Source organism: Vombatus ursinus, unplaced genomic scaffold (assembly GCF_900497805.2).
Source record: "Vombatus ursinus unplaced genomic scaffold, bare-nosed wombat genome assembly UNPS02007284.1, whole genome shotgun sequence".
Classification (NCBI taxonomy): Eukaryota; Metazoa; Chordata; class Mammalia; order Diprotodontia; family Vombatidae; genus Vombatus; species Vombatus ursinus.
Genome location: NW_020947062.1, coordinates 11,983,235 through 12,006,726, shown reverse-complemented (window position 1 = coordinate 12,006,726; position 23,492 = coordinate 11,983,235). Strand labels below are relative to the sequence as shown.

Here is a 23,492-nt window from a genome sequence, read left to right as displayed (position 1 = left end):
AGATGGAAAAACTGAAGCCCAGGGACAGGCATTTTGCCCAAGGTCATTCAGGGAGAGGCAGGGATAGCATTTGAACCCAGGTCTCCTTTCAGTCTCAGGATCAGCAATGAACTGATGGGAAAAAACACTGAAGTAATTCAAAGGAATTGGGCTCAAATTCTCTGTATGACTGGGAGGAACATTTTCTCTATAGGCCTCATTTTCCTCATTTCAAGATAGGCATGAGACCACTGCCTGAACCTTCCTCCCAGGGTGTTCAAAGCCACATGAACACTGAATAATGTCGTCGTTCAGGTGACAAGGAGAGCTAGTTTGTGACTATTCCCACAGAAACAGGGCTTGGGAAGCTGTCCCTCAGGAAAGGAAGATGAATTCAGAAAGAATTGGCTTTTTAAAAAAAAATACAAATTTATTAATGCTTTTTGTATTTATATGAGTTACTTATAGAGGGGGGGAACCCCTCCCTCCGGATCAAACCCTCTCTTTTGACAAAGCAAAACCACTGATGCAGTTGGTTGTATCAGACCGCATAGACACCATTCCCCATCTCTAACAAGAAGAGAGAGGTATGTTTCATTCCCTGTTTCCAGGGAACTAGACTGGCTCTTCAGTTACTCAGAGTTTGGCTTCCTCTTAATTATCTTTTCATTTACCTTGTAATCGTAGTAGACATCTTTCTTTAGGTTCCACTTTTCTCACACAGCCTTTCATACAAATCTTCCCATGTGGCTTTCCTTACCCCTGGTCACAGGAACTTCTGACCGAGCTGGACAAAGATTCCTTGATTGCTGAGTGTTTGGGACGGAGCACACACTCCTGAGGGGGCTTGTTGTATTTGGCATTTCATGGGGTGTGTGTGCGTGTGCCCAGTGTGGCTTTGTCCTTCCTTCCAAGTTTGCTGTTGCCAAAGTTACTAGCAGGCCTGTGTCTCCTCTGGGCCAAGGAGAAAGCATAGCTGGGGACCAAGAGGTGCTAGTTAAGTGTGAAAGACCCAGGGAAAATGCTGTTTTGTTTTATTGTTTGTCCTTTGTTCTCAAAGAGGACCACATCAGGAAGGTGATGCCAGGACTTGTAAATGAGGGAGGGCTGTGCAAGGTCACCAGCCCCACTTTCTCCTCCAGAGCCAACTGGGTTCAGTGGCAAGATATAGATCAGGATGACTAGAGATGCCCACCCTCCCACACCCTGGGGAAAATTTGTTTTGTAAAATTTGGATTCAGTCAAAAGGCCGCCCTTAAGGATTCAGAAGGCCATATGTACCCTTAAGGCTGTAGGCTCCCCATCCCTGATATAGGGCTAAAAGGGGTCAGAGAGACCATTTAGTCTAATTATATCATTTTACAGATGAGGAAACTAATGCCCACAGAGGGAATGTGACTGGCTCAGGGTCACGCCAGTGAATGGCAGAGCTGGAACTCCAATTCCTATCTTCTGACTTTTTGCAGCCCATCAGTCTCCCCTATACACCATGCTGGTTATTGTAAGGTCACCAGCAAACAATGGATTCAAGGGGAATGTTTTTTTTTTTCTGATGGGAGTGGAACACACAGGCCCCAGCACTAAGGCTCCAAGGTACTCTTCCACAAGGTTGGTTCTTTCAATTAAAAGCTATTTTAGGGGCAGCTAGGTGGTGCAGTGGATACAGCACCGGCCCTGAAGTCAGGAGGACCCGAGTTCAAATCCAGCCTCAGACACTTGACACTTACTAGTGTGACCCTGGGCAAGTCACTTAAACCAGATTGCCTTTAAAAAAAAACAAAACTATTTTGAAACATGCCAAAGTCTCGATTATTCTCCTTCCATTCCAACTGGCTGAGGAGGGGCAGTTGGAATATTCCTTATTTCTACTTTCAAGCTCTCTACTACCATCACTCAATAAACTCCCCTCCTCTGAGGTTCACTCAATCCACATTTACCACCCGATTAAAATGTTGGTAGCTGTTGTCTACTGACCTATAGGATGTTCTTCTTTCCTCAATGAATTAGTTCAGTGCCTGGCTCCCAGTCTTTTCTTCCCAATTCCTGCCCTCATCTTGAATATACATATTGACATTCCTTGAAACACCCTAACCTCTTAGTTTCTCAAATGACCTCTAACCCACCGCAGCCACACACCAAGATGACCATGCCATTGATCTTGCCCTCACCCTCAAATGTTCCACTTCCATGTTCATGAACGCTGAAATTCTTTGTCTAATCACAATCTACTGTCATTTCACTTCTCTCTCTGCTTCGTCACCTCAAAATCTGTTTGTCATCTTCCCTGTGACCTCTGATCCCTCCACCCTTCAGTTCTTTCCTAGGCCATCACCCTTGTACTGGCTACATTCCCTTTACCCCTTGGTGAACCAGTTCAACTATATACATTTTTCTCTTCCCTCAATGACAATGTTGTCTCTGCCTTAAGCACCTCCCCAGCCTGGCCCTGGGAGACCTCAATTGGGGCACCTGGATCACTGAAGATGAACAGAAACAGGGAAAGCCCTCACCCCCTTATCTTATCGCCCACCCTGCCCAGCCAAGTCTTAGCCTTAGATTACTCCCACCATCCACTTGCCTTCTCTCCTACTCACAGACTACTAACTATAAAGAAAATCATAAAACTTTGCTCACTGGATCCACTACAAATCTATTTCACATCATCTCAGCTGGGCCCTTACTTCAGCATGGCAAACTTTTTATACTTCCCTAATCAATTCACCATCTACCCACCACAACAGGTTTCCCAAACCTTTTTATCCCCTCTTAAATCTCCCCTTACCCTCTGCTTCATAGCTGAGAACCTTGCTTCCCCTTGCACTGAAAAAACTGAGGCCATTCAGAGAACTCCCTTCTCTCATCTCACATCACTCGGAGGCCTTCTACTACAATTTCCTTTTGCCCATCTTACATGGAGGTGACCCTGCTCCTTGCCTCCATCCCAACCTCCCCAGCAGATTTCCCCATCATCCCTATTCTTTCAGTAACCTTCACTCTCTCCCAGATGATTCCATATTGCCTACAAACATGCCCAACCTTTCCCCCAATTCTCAAACAACCCTCATTTGATCCATCCATCCCTGATAACTCTAGTCTCCCATTTTTTTTTTTAAAGCTAAACTTCCTGAGAAAACTGTCTACAACTGGAGTTTCCACTTCTTCTCCAATCAACTGTTCTTAATTCTCTGCAGTCTGACTTCCAACCTCATTATTTAACTGAAACTGTTCTCTTAAAGTTTCCAGCTATTTCTTAATTGCTATGTTTAATGGCCATTTCTCAATCCTCATTCACCCTCTTCTTGATAATCTTTTCTATGAGTTTTACATGACATCAACTCTTTTCTGGTTCTCCTCCTACTTATCTGACTACTCTTTCCCAGTCTTCTCTGCAGGATCTTCATTGGGGTCACACCTGGATGAGGATGTCCTCTAAGGTTCTGTCCTGGGAAGAAGATTAAATTGATGATCACTTTTTAATTGAACCTATTTACAATTACTTGATTTTGTCCTAAGTCATGGTTCTTTGTCTCTGAACTCAGTTTAGAAATTTAGCTGACCTGTAATGAATTAAGTTTAGAAATGCAGTTCTCCTGCTAATCACTGTTCTATTCTTGCCTCAAGGAAATCTGTTATCCTTAAGGGATGCAGGTGGACACAAGGGGTCTGATCTAGTATTTTTATACCAAGCAATCCTTCAAGGATGTCTGGTTTGCTATCCAAAGAATAGCAATAATAGCAAATGTCTGGTCCACTGTCTCTAACTTTTCAAGTGGACTCAATGAATATTTCTTAGCCATAGGAGGGAAGAAGGGGGTTGTTACTAGCCCCTCATCCCCAATTTCCAACCAATCACATTGTCCCCCATGCCTCATCTCTGTAACCAATCATGTTGTCCTCACCCCCTCCACGCTGCCAACCCTTAACCAATCATAAGTTGTTCTCTGCCTTCAAGATCCTGTTCTTTGTTCTGTACTCCCCAAAACTATGAAAGAGAGTTGTCCCCCTCATTTGGGGGTCTTATTTTTGCTGAGGAAGCTGAGGTCTTATTTATTGGTAAATTTACCCTTTACTAATAAACTGATCATGCTTGGAACTTTGTGCCTCAGTTTACCTTATTTCAACTGTTACACTGGGACCTCTTCCCTCTTGGTGATCTCATCAGCTCCCACAGATCCAATTATCATCTCTAGGCTGATGATTCTCAAATCCACTAATGCAGACCTAGCTCTCCTAACCTCCAATCTCACATCTCTAAGTGCCTACTCAACATCTCAAACTGGACGTCCCATAGACATCTTAAACTCAACATGTCCAGACTTGAACTCATTTTATTTACTCCCAAATCTCCTCCTTTTCCAACTGTCCCTATCACTGTAGAGGGCACTCCCATCCTCCTGGCGCTCCAAGCTCCCAACCCAGCCAGTCATCCTGGATTGCTCCTTAACTCTCTCCCCTCCCCCTATCCATCTGTCGCCAAGGCCTATTGATTTCACCTTTACAACATCTCTAGTATACACCCCCTTCTCTCCTCTGACACCCTAGACACTCTGGAGCTCGTGGTGCCTTAGAGCCTTAGGATGACAGCCTGTTATGTTAGTCCTCGATCCCAGGACCGAGAACAGATCCCACAAATCGAGCATTTTCAACTTGAGATATTTAACAGAACTTCAGGGCTGAAAGGAACTTAGTCCAATAGCCTCGTTTTACAGAAGGAGCCTGTGAAGGCATGGTACTTATTTGTGGTATCACAATGGCAGTGCTGGAAATAGAAACGGGGTTTCTTGACCAATAAATAAGTCTAAGGGAGACAGCTTGAGTAAAAACCTAGTTCACAAGCAGAAAAAAGCAGTGAGCTTCCTACATCACACTCATCTGGCCTCTTTAACAAAACCGAACCCAGGGCCTCCAGTCAGTCAGTAAGCATTTATTAAGTGGTTACTCTGTGCTGAGCACAACAGTGATAGGGTGAAGACCTCAGGGCCTCTTTCCCTACAAGCTAAGCAAGCTCTCAGTGACTTTCCTCCTTCCTGAAAAGGGACTGGTATCCTTAGGTGGCTGATACAGCCACCATTTCCCCCCATTTTAGGTAGGTGATCATTTGGAAACCAATAATCCCAGCTGTGGCCATAGCCAATGTTAAGTGTCTGCCTTGGGCACCTCCCCAGGAGGCCACAATTATGATACCTGGACCACTGAAGATGAACAGAAAAAGGGAAAGTCCAATCTCCATCTCCTAGGCCCTCTAGGATCGTATTAGATCAGGGACAGATAGGTAGTGCAGGGGGAGCCAGGAAGCCTTGAGTTCAGATCTTGCCTCAGACACTAGCTATGTGATGTTGGGCAAGTCACTTAACCTCTTTGCCTCAGTTTCCTCATCTGTAAAATGATGACAATCTCACCTATTTCCTGGGGATGTCATGAGGATCAAATGAGACATCATAAAGCACTTACCAATTAGCGCCTGGCATATAGTAAGCACCACATAAATGTTAGTTATTTATGATAGTATAATAGAAAAAAAAAAAAGATCCTGATTTGGTGGCATAGGTCCTGCCTTGGAATTCCAGCACTTGTGTGGCCCTGGGTTATGACTTCTCTTTACCCCATAAGCCTCAGTCTCCCCATCTATAAAATGAGAGGACTGGCCTAGAAGACCTCTGAATTTCCTTCCAGCTCAGATGTTTTGATTCCAAATGTCCACTAGTCACAGACAGAGTTGCAGACACCTGAAGGAAGGTTAGATCAGTGTAGGCAAAGGACAGGGAAGGTTTTCTGGCCAAAGTATACACCTACACATGCACAGGGGGAGGCATTTGGAACCTTGGGGCCTTCCTTGAGGAAGTATGTGGACCAACATTTAGCTGTGTGGTCTTGGACAAATCCTTGAGCCTTGGTTTCTTCCTTTGTACAATAAATTCTCACTATAGTAATAGTGGCTACACCTGGGAATGTACTGGATGTGGAGATGAGCAACATGATTCTTTCAGACCCTGCACCTCCTGACCTTAGGTAAGTCACTCAACCTTAATAAGCCTCAGTAAAAGGATGTGGTGAGAGAAGGCTCAGCGCTTCTTCAGGGCTGGGCCTGCCCCTTCTCGTAGCCCACAACTGCCTCAGCCCTAGCCTTGACCGCATGGGATATTCTCTCGTCTCCCTGAGGACCATCCCACAAGCCCAGCTGGCTCCGGCTCCTGCCCTCACTCTGGGTATTGAGCACAGCTGAAGCCCATGGCCTTCAGCAACAGGATGTGGTCTGGCAACCCACAGAGAACACACCCCGCCCCTGTGACCCCAAGGCAACACAGCTGCTCCGGTCACCCCTTCTCCCCCAAGGAAATGTCCAGAGCTCTGTGCAAACACACCCAGAGAGGCATGATCACAGATGCGCCATGGGGAAGGCTCATGTTGACAAGGTTTACCAAATAAATTCATCCTCCTTCTCTCATTTGAGCCGCAGGACAACCCTACAAGGGAGGGTTGCTATTATTAGCCCCATTTTGCAGAAGAAACTGAGGCCCAGAGACTTGCCACAGGTCATGCAGCTATTAAAGTGTCAGATTCAATAATCCAGTCCAAAAGTCATTGTGTTTAGCTCACAGCTGCCTATTATGCACACAGATGTGTGTGTATACACCGATGGGTACACGTGTCTGCATACAAGTGTCCACATACATATGCACACCCAGACACATGCACTCACTGACACCAATAAGCCTGAGAGAGACAGACAGACAGACACACACACACAGGAGAACCCATTTCCAATCTCTTTTCTCTCCGTTCAAAAGGCCAATACCAGAGCTGAGGCTCCCATATCATCTCTCATAATGGACATATACAACGATTTTTTATTTTTTATTTTTTGCTTTTTGGTGAGGCAATCAGAGTTAAGTGACTTGCCCAGGGTCACACAGCTAGTTAAGTGTCAAGTGTCTGAGACCAGATTTAACTCAGGTCCTCCTGATTCCAAGACTGGAGCTCTATCCACTGCGCCATCCTAGCTGCCCCTATACAACTGCTTTCTGCCTTTCTGGATTCCACTCTTTAACTTTGCTGGTAAGAACAGATGGAATTTCCTTTTAAACTATGACAAATGTGGAGTCTCGTCTTCATTCTCCCAGAATAGCCACAAACCCAGGCCCCACTGAGGTCCTTTGGCAGGTACTGGGGTGAGGATTTTCGGCTCTTAGAATCACAGGATATTTCTGTACTCCCATACCCTCAGGGGTACCACGGACATGGGTACCACAAACAAATCCCATGATGATTTGCTGGAGAACGTGAGACTGTTTATCCCAAAGAAGAGAAGACACAGGTGGGAAATATGTAGAATCACTGTCCTCAAGTATCAGAAGGACTATTATGGGGGAGTGGATCAGAATGTGCTGTCCTTGGTCTCACGACGCAGATTTCTGCCTGATTAAGGCAAAAGTTTCTTATTCACTTGAAGGGTGAAGTTTCTGTCTTTAAAATGGAGATGCTTGTGTAAGCTATCTCACAGGATTGTGTTACATAAAGTGCCATGCTGATTTCAAAGCATTAAATTATTGACAAAAGTCAGAGCTTCCCAAGAATTGACGGGGCTGCTGGAGGAGGCAGTGAGTGGCCTGTCACTGAAGGTCTTCAAACAGAGGCTAGATATTGTAGAAGGCACACTGTTCGGGTACTGGACAGCCGTTTGAGACCCAAGATCCCATGACTGTTTAAGAGTCAAATATGCCTGTTTTTATGTCTTAGAGAATCTCAGACCCAGAGGGCACTCAAGAGGGCACCTAGCCCAACCCTTTCTATCATATCCCCAAATGCCCCCAAGGTGACAGGCAGCTCATTACCTCCAGAAACATTCTTTGGGCCCTGATTATTAGAAACTTTTTCCTGTTATCAGGTTTGAGCACTGCTTCCAAGTAAAATACTGACAAATGAAGCTAGAGGGAAGGCCTCCTCAGGTCCCCCCTGCTCCCCTCAGAGATGTGGGGGACCATTTCAGGAGATGGAAATGCAATCCAGTACTCCAAGGGAGACCTGGGAAAAACAAACAGCCAAGACTGATGTCCAAACCAGGACAAAGACTCTCTCTGGGTAAAGAAATACGGGAGAAGTGAGCCGTTAAAAGAATGTACTAAGTTCTCTATTGTTACAGAGGGGTTATCCATGGGCTGCGGATGGTATATTTTCCATCTTACAGCTGCAACATTCCAGGGCAAGGATGAGGGAGGCCCTTCCATCCCCAGGGATTTAGAGAAACAGTGGAGGAGGGGGGTTTTTGCTCCTAAGAACAGCTGGAATCCAGTCCCCAAAGCCAGGCTTGGGGTGTGGATGGTATTCTACTCCCCCTCCCCTCCAATGGCATTAGCTTACTAGGAGCTGCTCCTAATCTTCCTAGTCATCAGGATCTTTCAGGATCACTGAATTTAGTCAGAAGGGGCCCTAGAGTTCTAGTTCTATCTCTTCCTTTTACAGATGAGGACACCGAGGTCTAGAAAGGGGAAGCCATTTGACAAGGGGATGGAGTAATGGAGTAGGGAATGAACCCAGGTTCTGGCTTTAAATCTTGTGCATTTCTGGCTAACCCTGAGAGCTCCCTTGTTCCCTGTGGGACAGAGCAGCCACAGAGGGATATGGAAGAGAGGCTGGTAGCAGGGGTGGTGGGAGGGACAATTTTGTATCTTTTAAAGCAAAAATAAAAACTCAAAGAAATGAGCTTGTGGTGGTGGTGGAATGAGGGGGATGGTAGTGGAAAACATGTCCCAAATCTAAATAAATTTAATCCAGGCCACAGGGTTGGGGAGGGGAAGTGGGGGTGGAGGGTGAAGGAGGATGTCAGAGGAGTTCAAGAGAGTGGGGGTGGGTGAAAAGATGCAAAGTAAACACCCTAGATAGGACTTGGCAAGATTCCTTGCTTGGTTTCCAAAACCAGGGGTGCAGGCTGCTGAGTGCCTGCCTGAGTGGCGTTTCCACAAAAGCCCAGGCCTGAGAGGCCTGACTATATAAGGCATTCTCTGACCAAGGGAAGAAAATTGGGCAACTCCACACATCATGGCCCCCTTTCCCTCCCCCTCCCAGCCTCCTCCCCTCTCCAGATCAGCAGCATCAAAACAAACTCTTGCTGGCAAAGGTCAGGTAGCCAGTGTGGCCAACAGTCTCCCTCAAGGGCACCCCAATCTTGAACTGAGCCTCGCCCAGGACAGGCAAGGGGTCCAGGGCCCCACCCAGATCTGGCAAGGGCAAGTTAGCGGTCCGAACGTTGTACTCTCGTAGCAGGATTTCCAGGGTGGTGACTTCGATGAACCCATGTTCGGCCAGGGCCTGGCAGGTCCGCTGGACTTGCTCAATGCAGGGTGAGAAAGAGCAGAGGCGACCACCTAGGGGAAAGTGGGTGGGAAGGGGGGGGAAGGTAGGAGGAGAGCAGGATTGGGGGTGGGAGGACGGGAACGAAAGAGGAGGGAAGGAGTAGGAGGGAAAACACATCAAACAGCAATGTTATTATCTCCCCATGACTAAATTCAGTCCCAATCTTAGGGCCGTAGGATTTAGGGCTGGGACATGTCTTAGAACAGAGAATGGTAATCCTGGACAGAGATCTTTTCCAGATGAACTAGTGAGTTCACCAATAGATGAAGTGAGTTGGCCAAGGTCTCAATTAGTAAGGAAATTTAGGATTCAAAGTCAGGTGTTCTTACAAAAAAAAAAAAATCCTGCTCTCTTTCTATATCATGTGGAATGACTCCCTTAGTAGGCAATATTTACACTTCACCTCAGTCCTGGAAAAATCTACCCCTATCCCTCCTTCCCAGGAAGAGGAGAGATTACAAGCTCCTATGAGGTCAGGTACTTTTTCTTATTTATTCAATTTGTCGGGGCAGCTAGGTGACACAGTGGATAGGGCACCAGCCCTGAAGTCAGGAGGACCTTAGTTCAAATCTGGCCTCAGACATACAACATTCACTAGCTGTGTGACTGTGGGCAAGTCACTTAACCCCAACTGCCTCATCAAAAAAATAAATAAATAAATAAATAGAATCAATTTGTCCACCTCTTATCCTTAACTAAAGGTTATGGTTGAATATATGAAGACAAATCTCTAAACTGATCCATGATCAGTCTCAGAAGAAAGAGTTCTGGGGGTAGCTAGGTGGCGCAGTGTATAGAGCTCCGGTCTTAGAATTGGGAGGGCCTGAGTTCAAATGTGATCTCAGACACTTGATACTTACTAGCTGTGTGAATCTGGTAAGTCACTTAATGATTGCCTCACCAAAAAGCCAAAAAAAAAAAAAAAAAAAAAAAAGAGTTCTTGATGTAAAGTGAAGTGAGCAGAACCAGGAGATCACTGTGCACAGTAATAGCAATGTTGTAATGATCAACTGTGAAGGACTTGGTTACTCTGATCAATACAATTATTCAAGATAAGTCCAAAGGACTCATACTGAAAAAACAGACAACCGATGAACTCTGCAAATTGAAGTTTAATTTTCTTACTTTATTTTTTTGCTTTTTAAAAAAATATGGCTAATATGGAAATATGGTTTGCATGATTTTACATGGATAATTGATACTGTATTGCTTGCCTTCTCAGTGGATGTGGGAGGGGGTGGGAGGGAGTGAGAGAATTTGGAACTCAAAACTTAAGAAGAAAGAATGTTTACAAAAATAAAGAATAAATTGAAATGTCAAAAAAAAAAAAGAAAGAAAGAGTTCTGATTCTGGAGTCAGAAGACGAGTTCAAATGTCACTTCTTTTTTTTAAAGGTAGTTGGGGTTAAGTGACTTGCCCAGGGTCACACAGCTAGTAAGTGTCAAGTGTTTGGTCTGAGGCTGGATTTGAACTCAGGTCCTCCTGACTTCAGGGCCGGTGCTCTATCCACTGTGCCACCGAGCTGCCCCCCAAATGTCACTTCTGATGATTGCTAGCTGTGTGACCTTGAGCAAGACATGACCTCCCTAGGCCTCAGGTTTCCCTATTTATGAGAGGATTGCATAGATGGCCTCTGAGATTGCTCCTATGATTCTATGATCTTCTAGCACTGGCCTGAGAGCTAAGATAACTGGGTTGGAGTTTAGAGTTCTGCCCTTAAATTGCTGTGTGACCTGAAGCAAGACCCCATCCCCCTCTCTGAAACTGTTTCTTCCTATGTCAAATGGGAATAATGCTTTGTTGCCAGGCAGCCAAGGGGTGGACCAGATAGTCTTGAATTCTGTTTCAACTCTGAGAACCAAGGAGTCATCTTTTTTATCATCTACCAACTGCGCTTGGCTTCAGACACCAGACCAGCTAGGTCATTAGGATCTGTGGTTTGGAAGGAATGAGCTGGGACTGCCATTAGAGACGCAATTCTTCCTCAAGTCCTTTTCTGGCTGTATTACTGCCTCTCCCCACCTTCCCTGGAAACCCCAAATCCCAAGGGATGTAAACAGAACCCTCAACTATAGGGCTCTCCTTACGAAAGAATTTGTGTTTTATTTCTATGGGGAAGAGACTCAGAGGATCATGAGATCACAGGATTTCAAGTTAAAAAGAAACAGTGATCATCTGGTCCAAGTCTCTCATTTTACAGATGAGGAAACTGACTCTCAAGGAGGTTGAGAGATTTGCCTAAGGTCAAAGGGATATTTAAGTGACACAGGAAGGATTCAAACCCAGGTGCTCTAACATTAAATCCAGTGCTCTTTCTGTTATACCATGCCAATGCCTTCCATGTAGCTCTAAGGTAGGCAGAATCAGGAATAAGAAAAACATTCTAGGGGCAGCTAGGTGGTGCAGTAGATAGAGCTCTGGCCTTGAAGTCAGGAGAACCTGAGTTCAAATCCAGCCTCAGACACTTGACACTTACTAGCTGTGTGACCCTGGGCAAGTCACTTAACCCCAACTGCCTCATTTAAAAAAAGAAAGAAAGAAAAACATTTTAACAAAAAAATCAGAGTAGCGGTCAAAGATTCCAGCCCTCTCCTGGGATAGTGAATTTCCCAGTCAGGGTCACTGGAGATGTTCTAGCAAAGACTGGATGGCCACTTGTCAAGGAGACAGTAGAAGAGATTGAGGTGCAGGGTAAGAGGCTGAAGAGATGCCTTCTGAAGTTTCGCCCAGTTCTCAGAGTCTATGCCCAGTTTGGACCAAGGAAAAGAACTCTTGGTATGTGGAGGCACAATAATTGTCTCCCCAAACCTTGCCCCTATGCCCCTTCTTTCTCACGCTGTTCTCAAGGCATGCCTTCTTGCATACACACAAACACACAGGCACACAAAGAAACTTGACCTTATGCCAGGAAATTGCCATACCACACATCCTTTTAGAAGGCACTCCTCCGGTGGCCTTGTCCACCTTGTACCACGCTGGGTAACTTGGCCCACAGAGCACACCTCTTGTCACTTAGCAGAAAAATATAACACAGAGCATGGGGTGCTCATAGTGTTCAGAGACCCTGGAAGTATCTGAATAACAGCCTAATCTTCTCTTTGAGAGAGAAGGGATGATTCACCTTCACTACTACTACCACCACCACCACTACCACCTCACATCTAGCTCAGCTATACTCCGTCCACTCTGAGAAGCCTTGCTTGAGTCCCCCACCCCACAGTGTTCTGAGCTCCCCCAGAACTTAGTGGCTACATCAATCATTTGTACACAGTAAGTGTTCAAAAGGTCTACTGAATGAATCAAATATTGAGATATTTCTTGTAGGTAACTGTTCACATATATAGGTCTCCTCTACCTTCACAGACTGACTCTTCAAGGGTTTTTTAAATCCTCAATATCCCCCAAACTAGAAGCTCCCTGAGGACAGGGCTCAGGTCTAAAGGTCACAATCAGTGTTAGAAGATTACTTACTAGGGAAAAGTAATTTGGGCAAGGGTTAAGGAGGGGAAGCGGGCAACATTTTCCCAATCTCAGAACCCAAGTCCCAGGAAGGGAACTCTGTGAGCCTGGTAAGACATCTGAGCTGAGAGTCCTTGTAAATCTTCTCCCTGCACCCCTCCCTTTACCTCCCCATTCACTGCAATGTGAGGTTTGCTACTAGCCAGACCATCCGTCCTTCCCATGGGTCAAACCACAAAGAAAGGGGCAGGGATGTTTGGCGTTCACTAAGGCAGGCCCTGGGCTGTGGAAGGGAGAGAAAATCATGTTTGGCTTCTTCCCCTGTTACCCTGGTGATCACCTCCATCCCTGCAGAGAGGAGGAGGTTGGGAGAGAGAAAATGGAGATTTCTTGAGATGAGAGGAGAGAGGAGGAGAAGGTAGGAAAAGGAGGGAGAGGAGTCAGAAGAGTGGGAAGTCAGAAGGCAAAGTGGGAAAGGGAGAGAGAAGGGAAGATAGGAAGCAGAGAGGGACCTCTCCTCCCCAGTCCAGTATATGGTGCCTGGGGAAGGACACTCCCCCCCAGCAAAGGCCACGTATGAGTAGTCAGAGAGTGGGGAGAGCTAAAGAGAACCCCAAAGTTGTGAACATGGAAGAGAAGGGGAAAGCTGCTAACACCGTGAAGGCAGGGGGAAAAGCAGGTTTGGGGGAAAGAAAACTTCTCCCTCGGGACAATGGTGCAAAATGCAGACATGAGCCCGTGGGAGGAAACAAGCCAGACGAACTGAATCCATGATCCCCATTCTCAAGGGATCAAGGGACTGAAATCCAGGACATCCCAGCTGTTGCTCTCGAGGCTCAGATTTATCTGGAATATTGCTGGGATTGGGGAAGAGGGCTGGTACACAAGGCAGCACATTCCAGCCCACCTCCACCAGCACCTGCTTCTCTATGCCCCTGCCCCAACGGCCCGTGGCTAGGTCCTCTAATCTCTTCTGGAAGGTGCCGTGGTGTCTCTCACCACCCTTCCCCCAATCCCCCAGCTCAGCTGCCAGTTGCTGCAGCATTTTAGGGAATAAATTCCTTTGGTGAGGTAAAGAACTTCCTCCCAGGAAAACAGAAAGATGGGAGGGAGGGGGTGGAGACTTTCCCCAGCCCTTCAGCTGCTGTCCCAGGAGACAGGAGAAGGCAGGACTCAGGGGCTTTTTCCATAATTCCTTCCATGGTAAGGGGTTCAGAAAAGGTTTTTTTTTAGTAAGGTGATGGGAAGGCATCACCCCTGGGAGTAAGGGGGTAGGAAGGGGAGCTGGGCCAGGGCCCTGACTCTGGAGCCTGGAAGTCAGAAGCCCTGTGGTATGGTTTAGTGGGAGCTGTTATTTTGACAGCACGGATGCCAGGGAATAGAGGATTTCAGAACTAGGCCAGACCACCTTCGGCTAACTCTAATTTTATTGCAGAAGAAACTGAGGCCTAGAAGGGGCAAAAGATGTGGCCTTTGGTACAGAGGGCATAAGCAGCAGAAATCATCAACTTCAGAGCGGAGAAGGACCCCAAAGGCCATTGAACTTAAGCAGTAACTGAGCAGGAAGCCCCTCTACAATCACCCTGACAAAGAGATCTTCCATCCAAGGCCTCCATAGCCTGGGAACCCACACCCCTTAAGGCTTTCTCCCAATCCAGGACCACATATAAAAGATTTAAAAAAAGATTTATACTATAAAAGACTTTAAGACTTTCTTCCTTTAAGAAACACCTGAAGTTTCCACATCCGGCTTTAAAAGTTCAGATCTTCTGGGTCTGATACTGCAATTCCTGGTGACTAAGCAAGCTCACGTTGAGGAGAGTGTGAGCGTGGAGAGGAGGTTTGTGAGAGCTCATGTGTCTCAGCACTAAAGCAGTGGGAGGCCCGGGAGCAGAGAGGAAGAAAGAGAAGGATTAAGACACAGAAACAAAAGCCAGTGTCTCCCCATTTAATCTCAGGGGATTGGGGAGGGAAGGGGAGGGGGCAGGAAACACACCTTCTCTCAGCTTGGAAGGCAGTGACCAAAGCTGGAAAAAACTCACATTGCTTGGGTTCTGAGCTACCCAAGGCCAGAGACCCTTTCCAGGCTCCAGAGATGGAGTGGAGGGATGTGCTGTCAGGGAATGTATCAGGGAATGGAGCTAATTAGACAAAAATCTTAGTGAGGAGGTTTCTTGACCTAAGGTCCATGGATAAATTTCCAGGGATCAGTGAACTTGAATAGAAAAAAAAAATACATCTTTATTTTTATACATACATCTTTTAAAAATACATCTTTATAATTGTTTGTTTTGTAATCCTATGTATTTTATGTTAGGAATTTAGAAACATTACTCTGAGAAGGAATCTAGACTTGCTTCACTTAGACCACCAAAGGGATCCAAGACACATCAAAGCTTAAGAGCCCCGGTCTTGGAGTGAGCCCCAATCCTGACCAGCTATTGCAGCCATCTGCCTTCTCCATGGGCCAGCCAGCTCCGTGTGGGTGGAGGGCGTTTCCACACAGTGAGTTCTCTACAATCATTAAATCACAGGTGAGAGCCCTTCCCTCAGATGAATGTGTAGGGCATTGTGTTAAAGGCCAGGGAGACATTATTCAACGTGAACTAACTGAACCAGTACTATGTACTGATAAAAAGGCCAAAAGAATTCCTGTCCCCAAGGAGGAAACCACAGGCGTACACATACGTCAATGTAAAACACATACCAAAAAAAAAAAGGTAAGGTAAGATGCAGATGATTGGGCAGGGGGCAGAGGAGGTGTTCACATCAGGGAAGACCTCATGGCAGAAGCAGCACTTAAGCTCAGCTTCCAAGAAAGGCAGGGCTTCTGAGGGCAGAGGGGAGGAGAGAGTAGATTCGGGCAGGAGGGACCTATGCGGAGGCATAGAGGGCTGGGGAAGGGAATACCATGTGTGAAAAACAGCCACTGGGACGATTGGGCTGGTTTGTAGAGGGCAGGAAGGGGAATAAATGCATAACAAGTCTAGAAAACGTGGGCTGGAGCCACGTTGCCGAGGGCTTCAAATGTGGACTTAAAATTTGTCGTTTGATATTGTCCGGCCACGTCTGACTCTTCGTGAACCCATTTGGGGCTTTTTCTTGGCACAGACACTGGCATGGTTTGCCATTTCCTTCTCCAACTCATCTTACAGATGAGAAAACAGACAAATGGGGTTAAGTGACTTGCCCAGGGTCACACATCTAGTAAGTGTCTAAGGTTGGATTTGAACTCATCTTCCTGACCGACCACCTAGCGGCCTCTTACTTTAAACTCCTCCAAAAGAGGAATTCGTATTAAATCCTAGAGGTTGTTGTTTATCCTTCATTCTCATGGAAGACCATGACATCAAGGTGATGATGCCACGACTTGCAAGTGAATTGGATTTAAGTGAGGGAGGGCCGTGCAAAGTCATCAGCCTTACTTTCTCCCCTAGAGACATCTGGGTCCAGTGGCCAGGTATAGATCAGGACAATTGCAGATGTTCCCCCCAGAGGCAATGGAGCTTCTGGGCAGAGAAACAACAGGGTGCTTCAGGAATATCATGGGGCAGCTAGGTGGGGCAGCTAGGTGGTGCAGTGGATAGAGCTCTGGCCTTGGAGTCAGGAGGACCTGAGTTCAAATCCAGCCTCAGACACTTAACACTTACTAGCTGTGTAACCCTGGGCAAGTCACTTAACTTTTTTTTTTGCCTCGGTTTCCTCATCTGTAAAATGGAGATAATAAAAGCACCTACCTCCAAGAGTTATTGTGCAGATCAAATGAGTTAATAACTGTAAAGCACTTAGCGCAATGTCTGGCATATAGTAAATGTTACATAAATGTTAGCTATTATTATTATTATTATTATTATTATTATTATTATTATTATTATTATTATTATTACATCTCTCCAATTCATCCCCCTTCTCAACACTTACATAGTTATCACTATGCAGGGGTGGGGAACCTGTGGCCTTGAGGCCACATGTGGCCCTCTAGGTCTTAAGTGTAGTCTTTTGACTGAATCCAAATTTCACAGAACAAATCCCCTTAATAAAAGGATGAAGCCTATTTGAGAATTTGTTTTTCCTGGCTACACATATTTGTTACAAGGGTTTTATTTTTATTTTTTTCAATGGAGAAAAGGTGGAGAGGAAAGAAAATAAATTTTTGCTAATTGAAAAAAAAAAATTGTTTTTAAAGATCAGCTCAAGAGCTCTCTTCTGAGGAGAGAGGCCTTTCCTGGTCCCCCCAACTGCTAGTGCCTTCCCATCCAGCAGTGCCTTGAATATATTTTCTACATGCCTTGCATCTCCCTAGTAGAGTAGAGTACAGGTTGTCTCACTTTAGAATGTAAGCTTCTTGGGGGCAGGGATTATTTTGCATTTGTCTTTGTATCTCCTACACTTAGCACAGAACCTATAACATAGTATGTGCTAGGCAAATGCTAGTTGATTGATTAATTCCTGTGACCCAAAGGCTGGTTCTCCATCCCTATGGTATCTCTATGCCCTATTGCCTCTCACTAATAATATATAATAATCTAAATTGTATATGCAATTTTAACTTCTTTATTAATAAAAATAAAAATAACTATCACTATTGCTGAGAAAGAAAGAAGAAGAGGGAGGGAAGGAAGGAAGGAGGGAAGGAAGGAAGGAAGAAAGGAAGGAAGGAAGGAAGGAAGGAAAGAAAATAGGCACATTAATTTTATGCTGGTAGAACTGTGAATTGGTTCAACCATCCTAAGAAACAATTTGGAATTATGCAAGAAAAGTTACTAAATTGTTCATACCCTTTGACCCAGAGCATCTACTACTGGGACTATATATCCCAAGGAGATTACCAACAACATGAAAAGACTCATGCACAAAAAATGTTCATTGTAGCTTATCTGTAGTAACAAAAACTAGAAACAAAAATATGTACCCAACAGCGGAGAAAGAGCTAAACAAATGATGGTTTCTGAATGCCGTGGAATATCACCTTGCCCAGAAATAAATGAACGTGAAGGATTCAGAGAAACTTGGGAAGACATGCATAATGAAACAGAGAGAAGGAACAATATATGCTCTATATGAAGCGACACAAATAAAATCCTTGTGAAGAGATGATGAAATTCTGGGAAGATGATGAAATTCAATGGAAGGAACACTGGCTCCAGAGTCAGAGGATTTACATCCCATACTTCTCTGAGCCCCAGTTCCCACCCAACGGGATGGATTCAATGGCTTCAGAGGTCTCTTTCAGCTCTAGGTGAGAAGAAAACCTATTTAGAGCTGGAAGGGACCTAAGATGCCACCAAGTTTAACCTCATTTTATTTTATTTATTTATTTTTTTTTTAGTGAGGCAGTTGGGGGTAAGTGACCTGTCCAGATTTACACAGCTAGGAAGTGTTATGTGTCTGAGGCCGGATTTGAACTCAGGGCCTCCTGACTCCAGGGCCAGTGCTCTATCCACTGCGCCACCTAGCTGCCCCAACCTTCTCATTTTAAAGATGAGGAAACAGAAGCATAGTTGACTTGTTCAGATTCACAGAGCTTATTATTTGAATTAGTATTCAAATTTATTATTATTATTAGAATTATTCGAAGCAGGTCTTGCTAACTCTAAGTTCAGTGCTGTATCCACTACACCACCCAGTCTCTCCACTCCTATGAATTACAATGATCATTGTTGGTATTGCATTATCAAAATTAAAGACATCCCTTCTGTGAGCAATCAATAAATTAACCACTTTTCTGGGAATGTACTTTGCAAAGGATTTTTTGGTGGGTGTTTGTTAACAAGTGTCTGACGCATCAAAAATATAATTTATGAATAATACAAACAGATATTTTAAAGTTAATTTCCACATTTGTCAAATCAAACTGTACATAGTAAAAGTTTGCCCATTTTGGTGCTTGTTTGCGTATTTGTGTTTGTTGATGTTAAGTTTATAATTAATAAATAAGAGGAGGGTGAACTAGGTGATTTCTAAGGTCCCTGATTTCCCAGCCCTAGAGCACTCCCTTGCCCTTCCCCCTCCTACACCCTCAATTTGGATGGGCATCTGTAATATGATCTTGGGATTTCCCTCAAATAACCATGTCTTTTTTTTTGGGGGGGGGCAATCAGGGTTAACTGACTTGCCCAAGGTTACACAGCTAGTAAGTGACTAAGGCCAGGTCTGAACTCTGGTCCTCCTGACTCCAGGGTTGGCGCTCTACCCACTACTCTACTGAGCTACCCCAGTTTTTTCCATCTATACAATTAAAAGATTACATTAAGTAGGGGCAGCTAGGTAGCACAATGGATAGAGCACCAGCCCTGGATTCAGGAGGACCTGAATCCATTAGGTAACCATAATGTCTTACACCTACCATTTTATCTGAGCTTCAAAACACCCCCATGAGGGAGCAAGGCAGGAAGAAATATGTGACACGCTAGACGAGTCACACCCCCCTTTCTGTTAGTTTCCACTTCAAAATTGGAGAAAAACATTTCTACTACCCCCTAACAGGGCTGTTGTGAAGGTCCAAATGAGATAAAAATGTAAAGCTCTTTATAAACTAAAAACTGACATCAAAATTTGAACTGTTAATATCATTACTCCTATTTGAGGAGGAGATAACTAAGGCCCAGGGAAGAAATGATTTAATTGAGACACAACAATCCAGAAGGAGGAAGGTGACAGCATTGCTCTCCTCTGGCTTGGCTAGACACCACTCAGAATACTGCGGTTGGGGCAGCTGGGTGGCACACTGGCCACCAGAGTCAGGAGGACCCGAGTTCAATTCCTACCTTATTGACACTCACTAGCTGGGTGACCTTGGGCAAATCACTTAACCCCAATCGCCTCCTTTAAAAAAAAATACCGTGGTTATCTCTGGGTACATTTTAGGAATGACATTAGCAAACTGCCCCAAAAGGAAAAGACTGGAGATTATGTCATTCCTGGAAAAGACTTAGGGGAGACCAGATAGTTGTCTACCAGTGTGGAGGATGTCGTGGGAGGGAGATTAGACTTTTTTATGCTTTGTCTCTAAGAGAAGAATGAAATGGGTAGAAATGTTGGGGGGTAAATTTGGGTTTCGCATGAGGACAAATTTCCTCATCATTATAGTTATCTAAAAGTGGAGGGGGCTGCTTGAATATATAATGAGCTCCCCATCACTGAAGGTCTTTAAGCACAGGCCAGATGCCCACTTGGGGAAACAGAAGAATTGAGAATTAGAAGAGACCTCCGAGGGCACCTAGTCTAATCCCTTGATTTTCTGAGAAGAGGAAACAGACCAGGAGAGGGGAAGGGCTGTAACAGAGGGGGCAGGAAGCAGACCTGGATTCAAATCCAGGACCTCTGGCTCCAAATTCAGCACCCTCCTGTTAGTGAGAAGGTTCTTTTTTTTTTTTTTTTTTTAAATTGAGGCAATTGGGGTTAAGTGACTTGCCCAGGGTCACACAGCTAGTAAGTATCAACTGTCTGAGGCCAGATTTGAACTCAGGTCCTCCTGACTCCTGGGTCAGTGTTTCATCCACTGCACCACCTAGCAGCCCCCAAGAAGGTTCTTGTTCAGGTACTTGTCCAAGACTGCTTGAAGTTGAGGGACCACTCCTTCCTCTTTGCCAAGGTCACACAGCACCTTCATTCATTGTTGGTGGATCTGTGAGCTGATCCAACCATTCTGGAGAAAGATTTGGATTTATGTCCAAAGAGTTATTAAACTGCCTATACGCTTTGATCTAGCCACATCACTATTAGGTCTGTTTCCCAAGAGGACTAGGAAAAATGGAAAAGAACCTACATGTTGTTCTAAAATATTTATGGCAGGGGGTCAGCTAGATGGTGCAGTGGATAGAGCACTGGCCCTGGATTCAGGAATTCCTGAGTTCAAATACGGCCTCAGACACTTGATACTTATTGGCTGTGTGACCCTAGGTAAGTCACTTTACCCCATTGCCTTGTCCAAAAAAAATTAATAAATAATAAAATTGAATATTTATGGCAGCTCTCTCTGTGGTGCCAAAGAACTGGAAATTTGGGGGACACCTGTCAGTTGGGGAATGGCTGAACAAGTTGTGGTATTATGTTCACGATGGAATACTACTCTGCTATAAGAAATGATGAGCTCAATAATCTTAGAAAAACATGGACAGACTTTGCACAAAATAATGAAGAGCAAAATGAGCAGGACCAAGAGAATGTTGTATACAGTAACAGCAATATAGTTGTTTTTTTTTTTTTGCGCAAAGCAACTGGGGTTAAGTGACTTGCCCAGGGTCACACAGCTAGTAAGTGTCAAGTGTCTAACTGAGACCGGATTTGAACTCAGGTCCTCCTGACTCCAGGGCAGGTGCTCTATCCACTGCACCACCTAGCTGCCCCCAGCAATATTGTTTTAAGAACAACTTTGAGCAACTAAGTCATTTTGACTATTATAAATACCCAAATTAACCAAAAAGGACCTATGAAGGACAATGCTGTTTGAATCCAGAAAGGAATATTGTTGTCATGTAGGAAATGATGAGCTGGTTGATTTAGAAAAACATAGAAAGACTTGGACTTATGAAGGAAGATGTTATCTACCTTCAGAGAAAGAGATGATAGGAGGAAATGAGCATAGCACAGTCTTACATATATGTGTATATATGTCTATATTTATAATTATCTATATATGTCCACGCTTAATTGCAGTGGGGTGGGGGGTTGGGGGGAGGAAGAAAAGAGAGAGGGGGGAAAAATAAAGTAAAACATACATAGCAGAGAACAAAAGAAAACCAACAAGGAAGCAAAGCTGGGCAGCTTTAAAAACAATGTGTAGTGTTTATTATATAAGTTTTCTTGAAATGGAAATTTCTTGTTTTATATTGAATCTTCTCTTACAGTCTGCTGTGCACATGGAAATGTTTTTTTTTTCCTTTTCTCATTTTGTATTTAAATGTAAAATTTTTTAAAAAGTACCCCCCCCCCAAAAAAGATCCCACAGCAACTCAGAGGGGGAGCCAGGACTAAGACCCAAGTCTCCCACGCTCCAGTCTGGTGCTGTCTCCACTTCACCACAGACCTATCCTGTTGGGTTTGTCCTCCTGGGGACAAAGCAACCAGGAAGGGACCTCCCAGGGCTGGGAGATGAGGTAAACAAAATTGCCCTGGTGATTAGAAGCAGCATCTCTTAAAGCCTCCTTGGGAAAAGCTCTCACCTGCAAAGGAAGGCTCCCAAAAGAGATCTCTGAAGCATAGTTTTGTCTAGACCAGCAGTAACCCTGTAACAGTGGTCAATCCTCCTGAAGGAGGAAGGGAAATGACTTTCCCCCTCACAGCCTGAGGACAGTACCCAGGGGGTCCAGCCTCAGTCTAGTTCCCATCTCTTCTGCAGGGTTCTTTTATTTTGTATCTGAAGTCAAGGGCATGAGTGGTGACTCAGGGACGGGGCCAGGCCTGAGAAAGTCACTGGTAAATGCTGCAAAGGCCGGTGATGGTAGTGGGAATGATTGGCTCTTCACAGCAAGGGAGGGAGAAGAGGAAAAGAAGGTGGAGAAAGGAATGCTTTTTTTTCTATCAGCAGATATTTCTCCAATTCCCATTCTAGGCCAGTTGTTCTATACTGTGAGGGGGACAGATGAATGACAACTGGCCCCAGATGTCTCAGTCTAGTAAGGAAGATAAGATAGGTCCACACATAGGTAAAAAAGCCAAGATTTGAACCCCTGCCCTCTGTTCCTGAGTCCTTGAGAGAAGAGCCTATGTGTTACCACTTCTGATCATGTCCTCACCATGCTGGCTGCTCCCTGGTCTATTACCATCAACTTCATCTTCTTTCCACTGGAAATTCAGACTCTGCCCAAGGGTCCCCTAGCTTTGATAGGTGAACTTTTGCCCTACAGGGCTGGAGCCCAGACCTCTAACCCACTTCCCAGCAGTGTAAGGGGTCTGTCGGGTTCCAAAGCCCTAGCCCTAGCCCAGAATCCCAGCATGTGATGTCTTCCCCCATTAGAATGCAAGCTCCTTGAGGGCAGGGATTATCTTGCCTCTTTGTATTTGTTTCTTCAGTGCTTGGCACAAAATATTCTAGGGGCAGATAGGTGGTGTAGTGGATAAAGCACCTGCCCTGGAGTCAGGAGGACCTGAGTTCAAATTTAGCCTCAGACACTTGACACTAGCTGTGTGACCCTAGGCAAGTCACTTAACCCCAATTGCCTCACCAAAAATGAATGAATGAAAGAATAAATGAATGAATGAATATATAAATAGATGAATGAATAAATAAATAAAATGGATAAAATAAAAATATACATATTCTATCTACCTATCAATCTGCTGAAAATAATCTGTTAAGTGTTGACATAACTAATTCTATTTTGTTCTTGTTCTGTATTTGCCAGTTTAGTTTTTGTTTTGTTTTGCTATGTGATGTCTCAGCAAGCTCTCTTTCAATATCTCCCTTCCCCCCTAATCTCTTTGGGGCTATAAAAGACAAAATATCCCAAGGAAATTATCTCCTGATAAAGCCTGTAGTAGGCCCTTAAGGAATGCGAAAATGATAAAGAAGGCACAAGTTTACTTTGGTTTGTATAAATGGCCATGCAAACAAGGACACATTCTTTCCCTTGTAACAATTTCAGCATCCTCTTTTTGTAAAAAACACATCTTCCCTAGTTAATCTCTCTGGGTTACACAGCTCAAGAAGAGAGAACACACACACACACACACACACACACACACACACACACACACACACA

The 23,492-nt window shown here is 44.7% G+C and overlaps 1 protein-coding gene across 1 annotated transcript in view; it reads right to left on the bottom strand.

Moving 5' to 3' along the window:
- Nucleotides 1-8,085: 8,085 nt before the first annotated feature.
- The window catches only part of TRMT61A (tRNA methyltransferase 61A), a 48,951-nt gene continuing 33,544 nt past the window's right edge, over nt 8,086-23,492 (bottom strand). Inside the window, exon 4 of the mRNA XM_027849224.1 lies at nt 8,086-9,341. Within this exon, the coding sequence (XP_027705025.1) occupies nt 9,070-9,341 (272 nt within the window). The 3' untranslated portion in view covers nt 8,086-9,069. The remainder of the gene's footprint in view (nt 9,342-23,492) is intronic.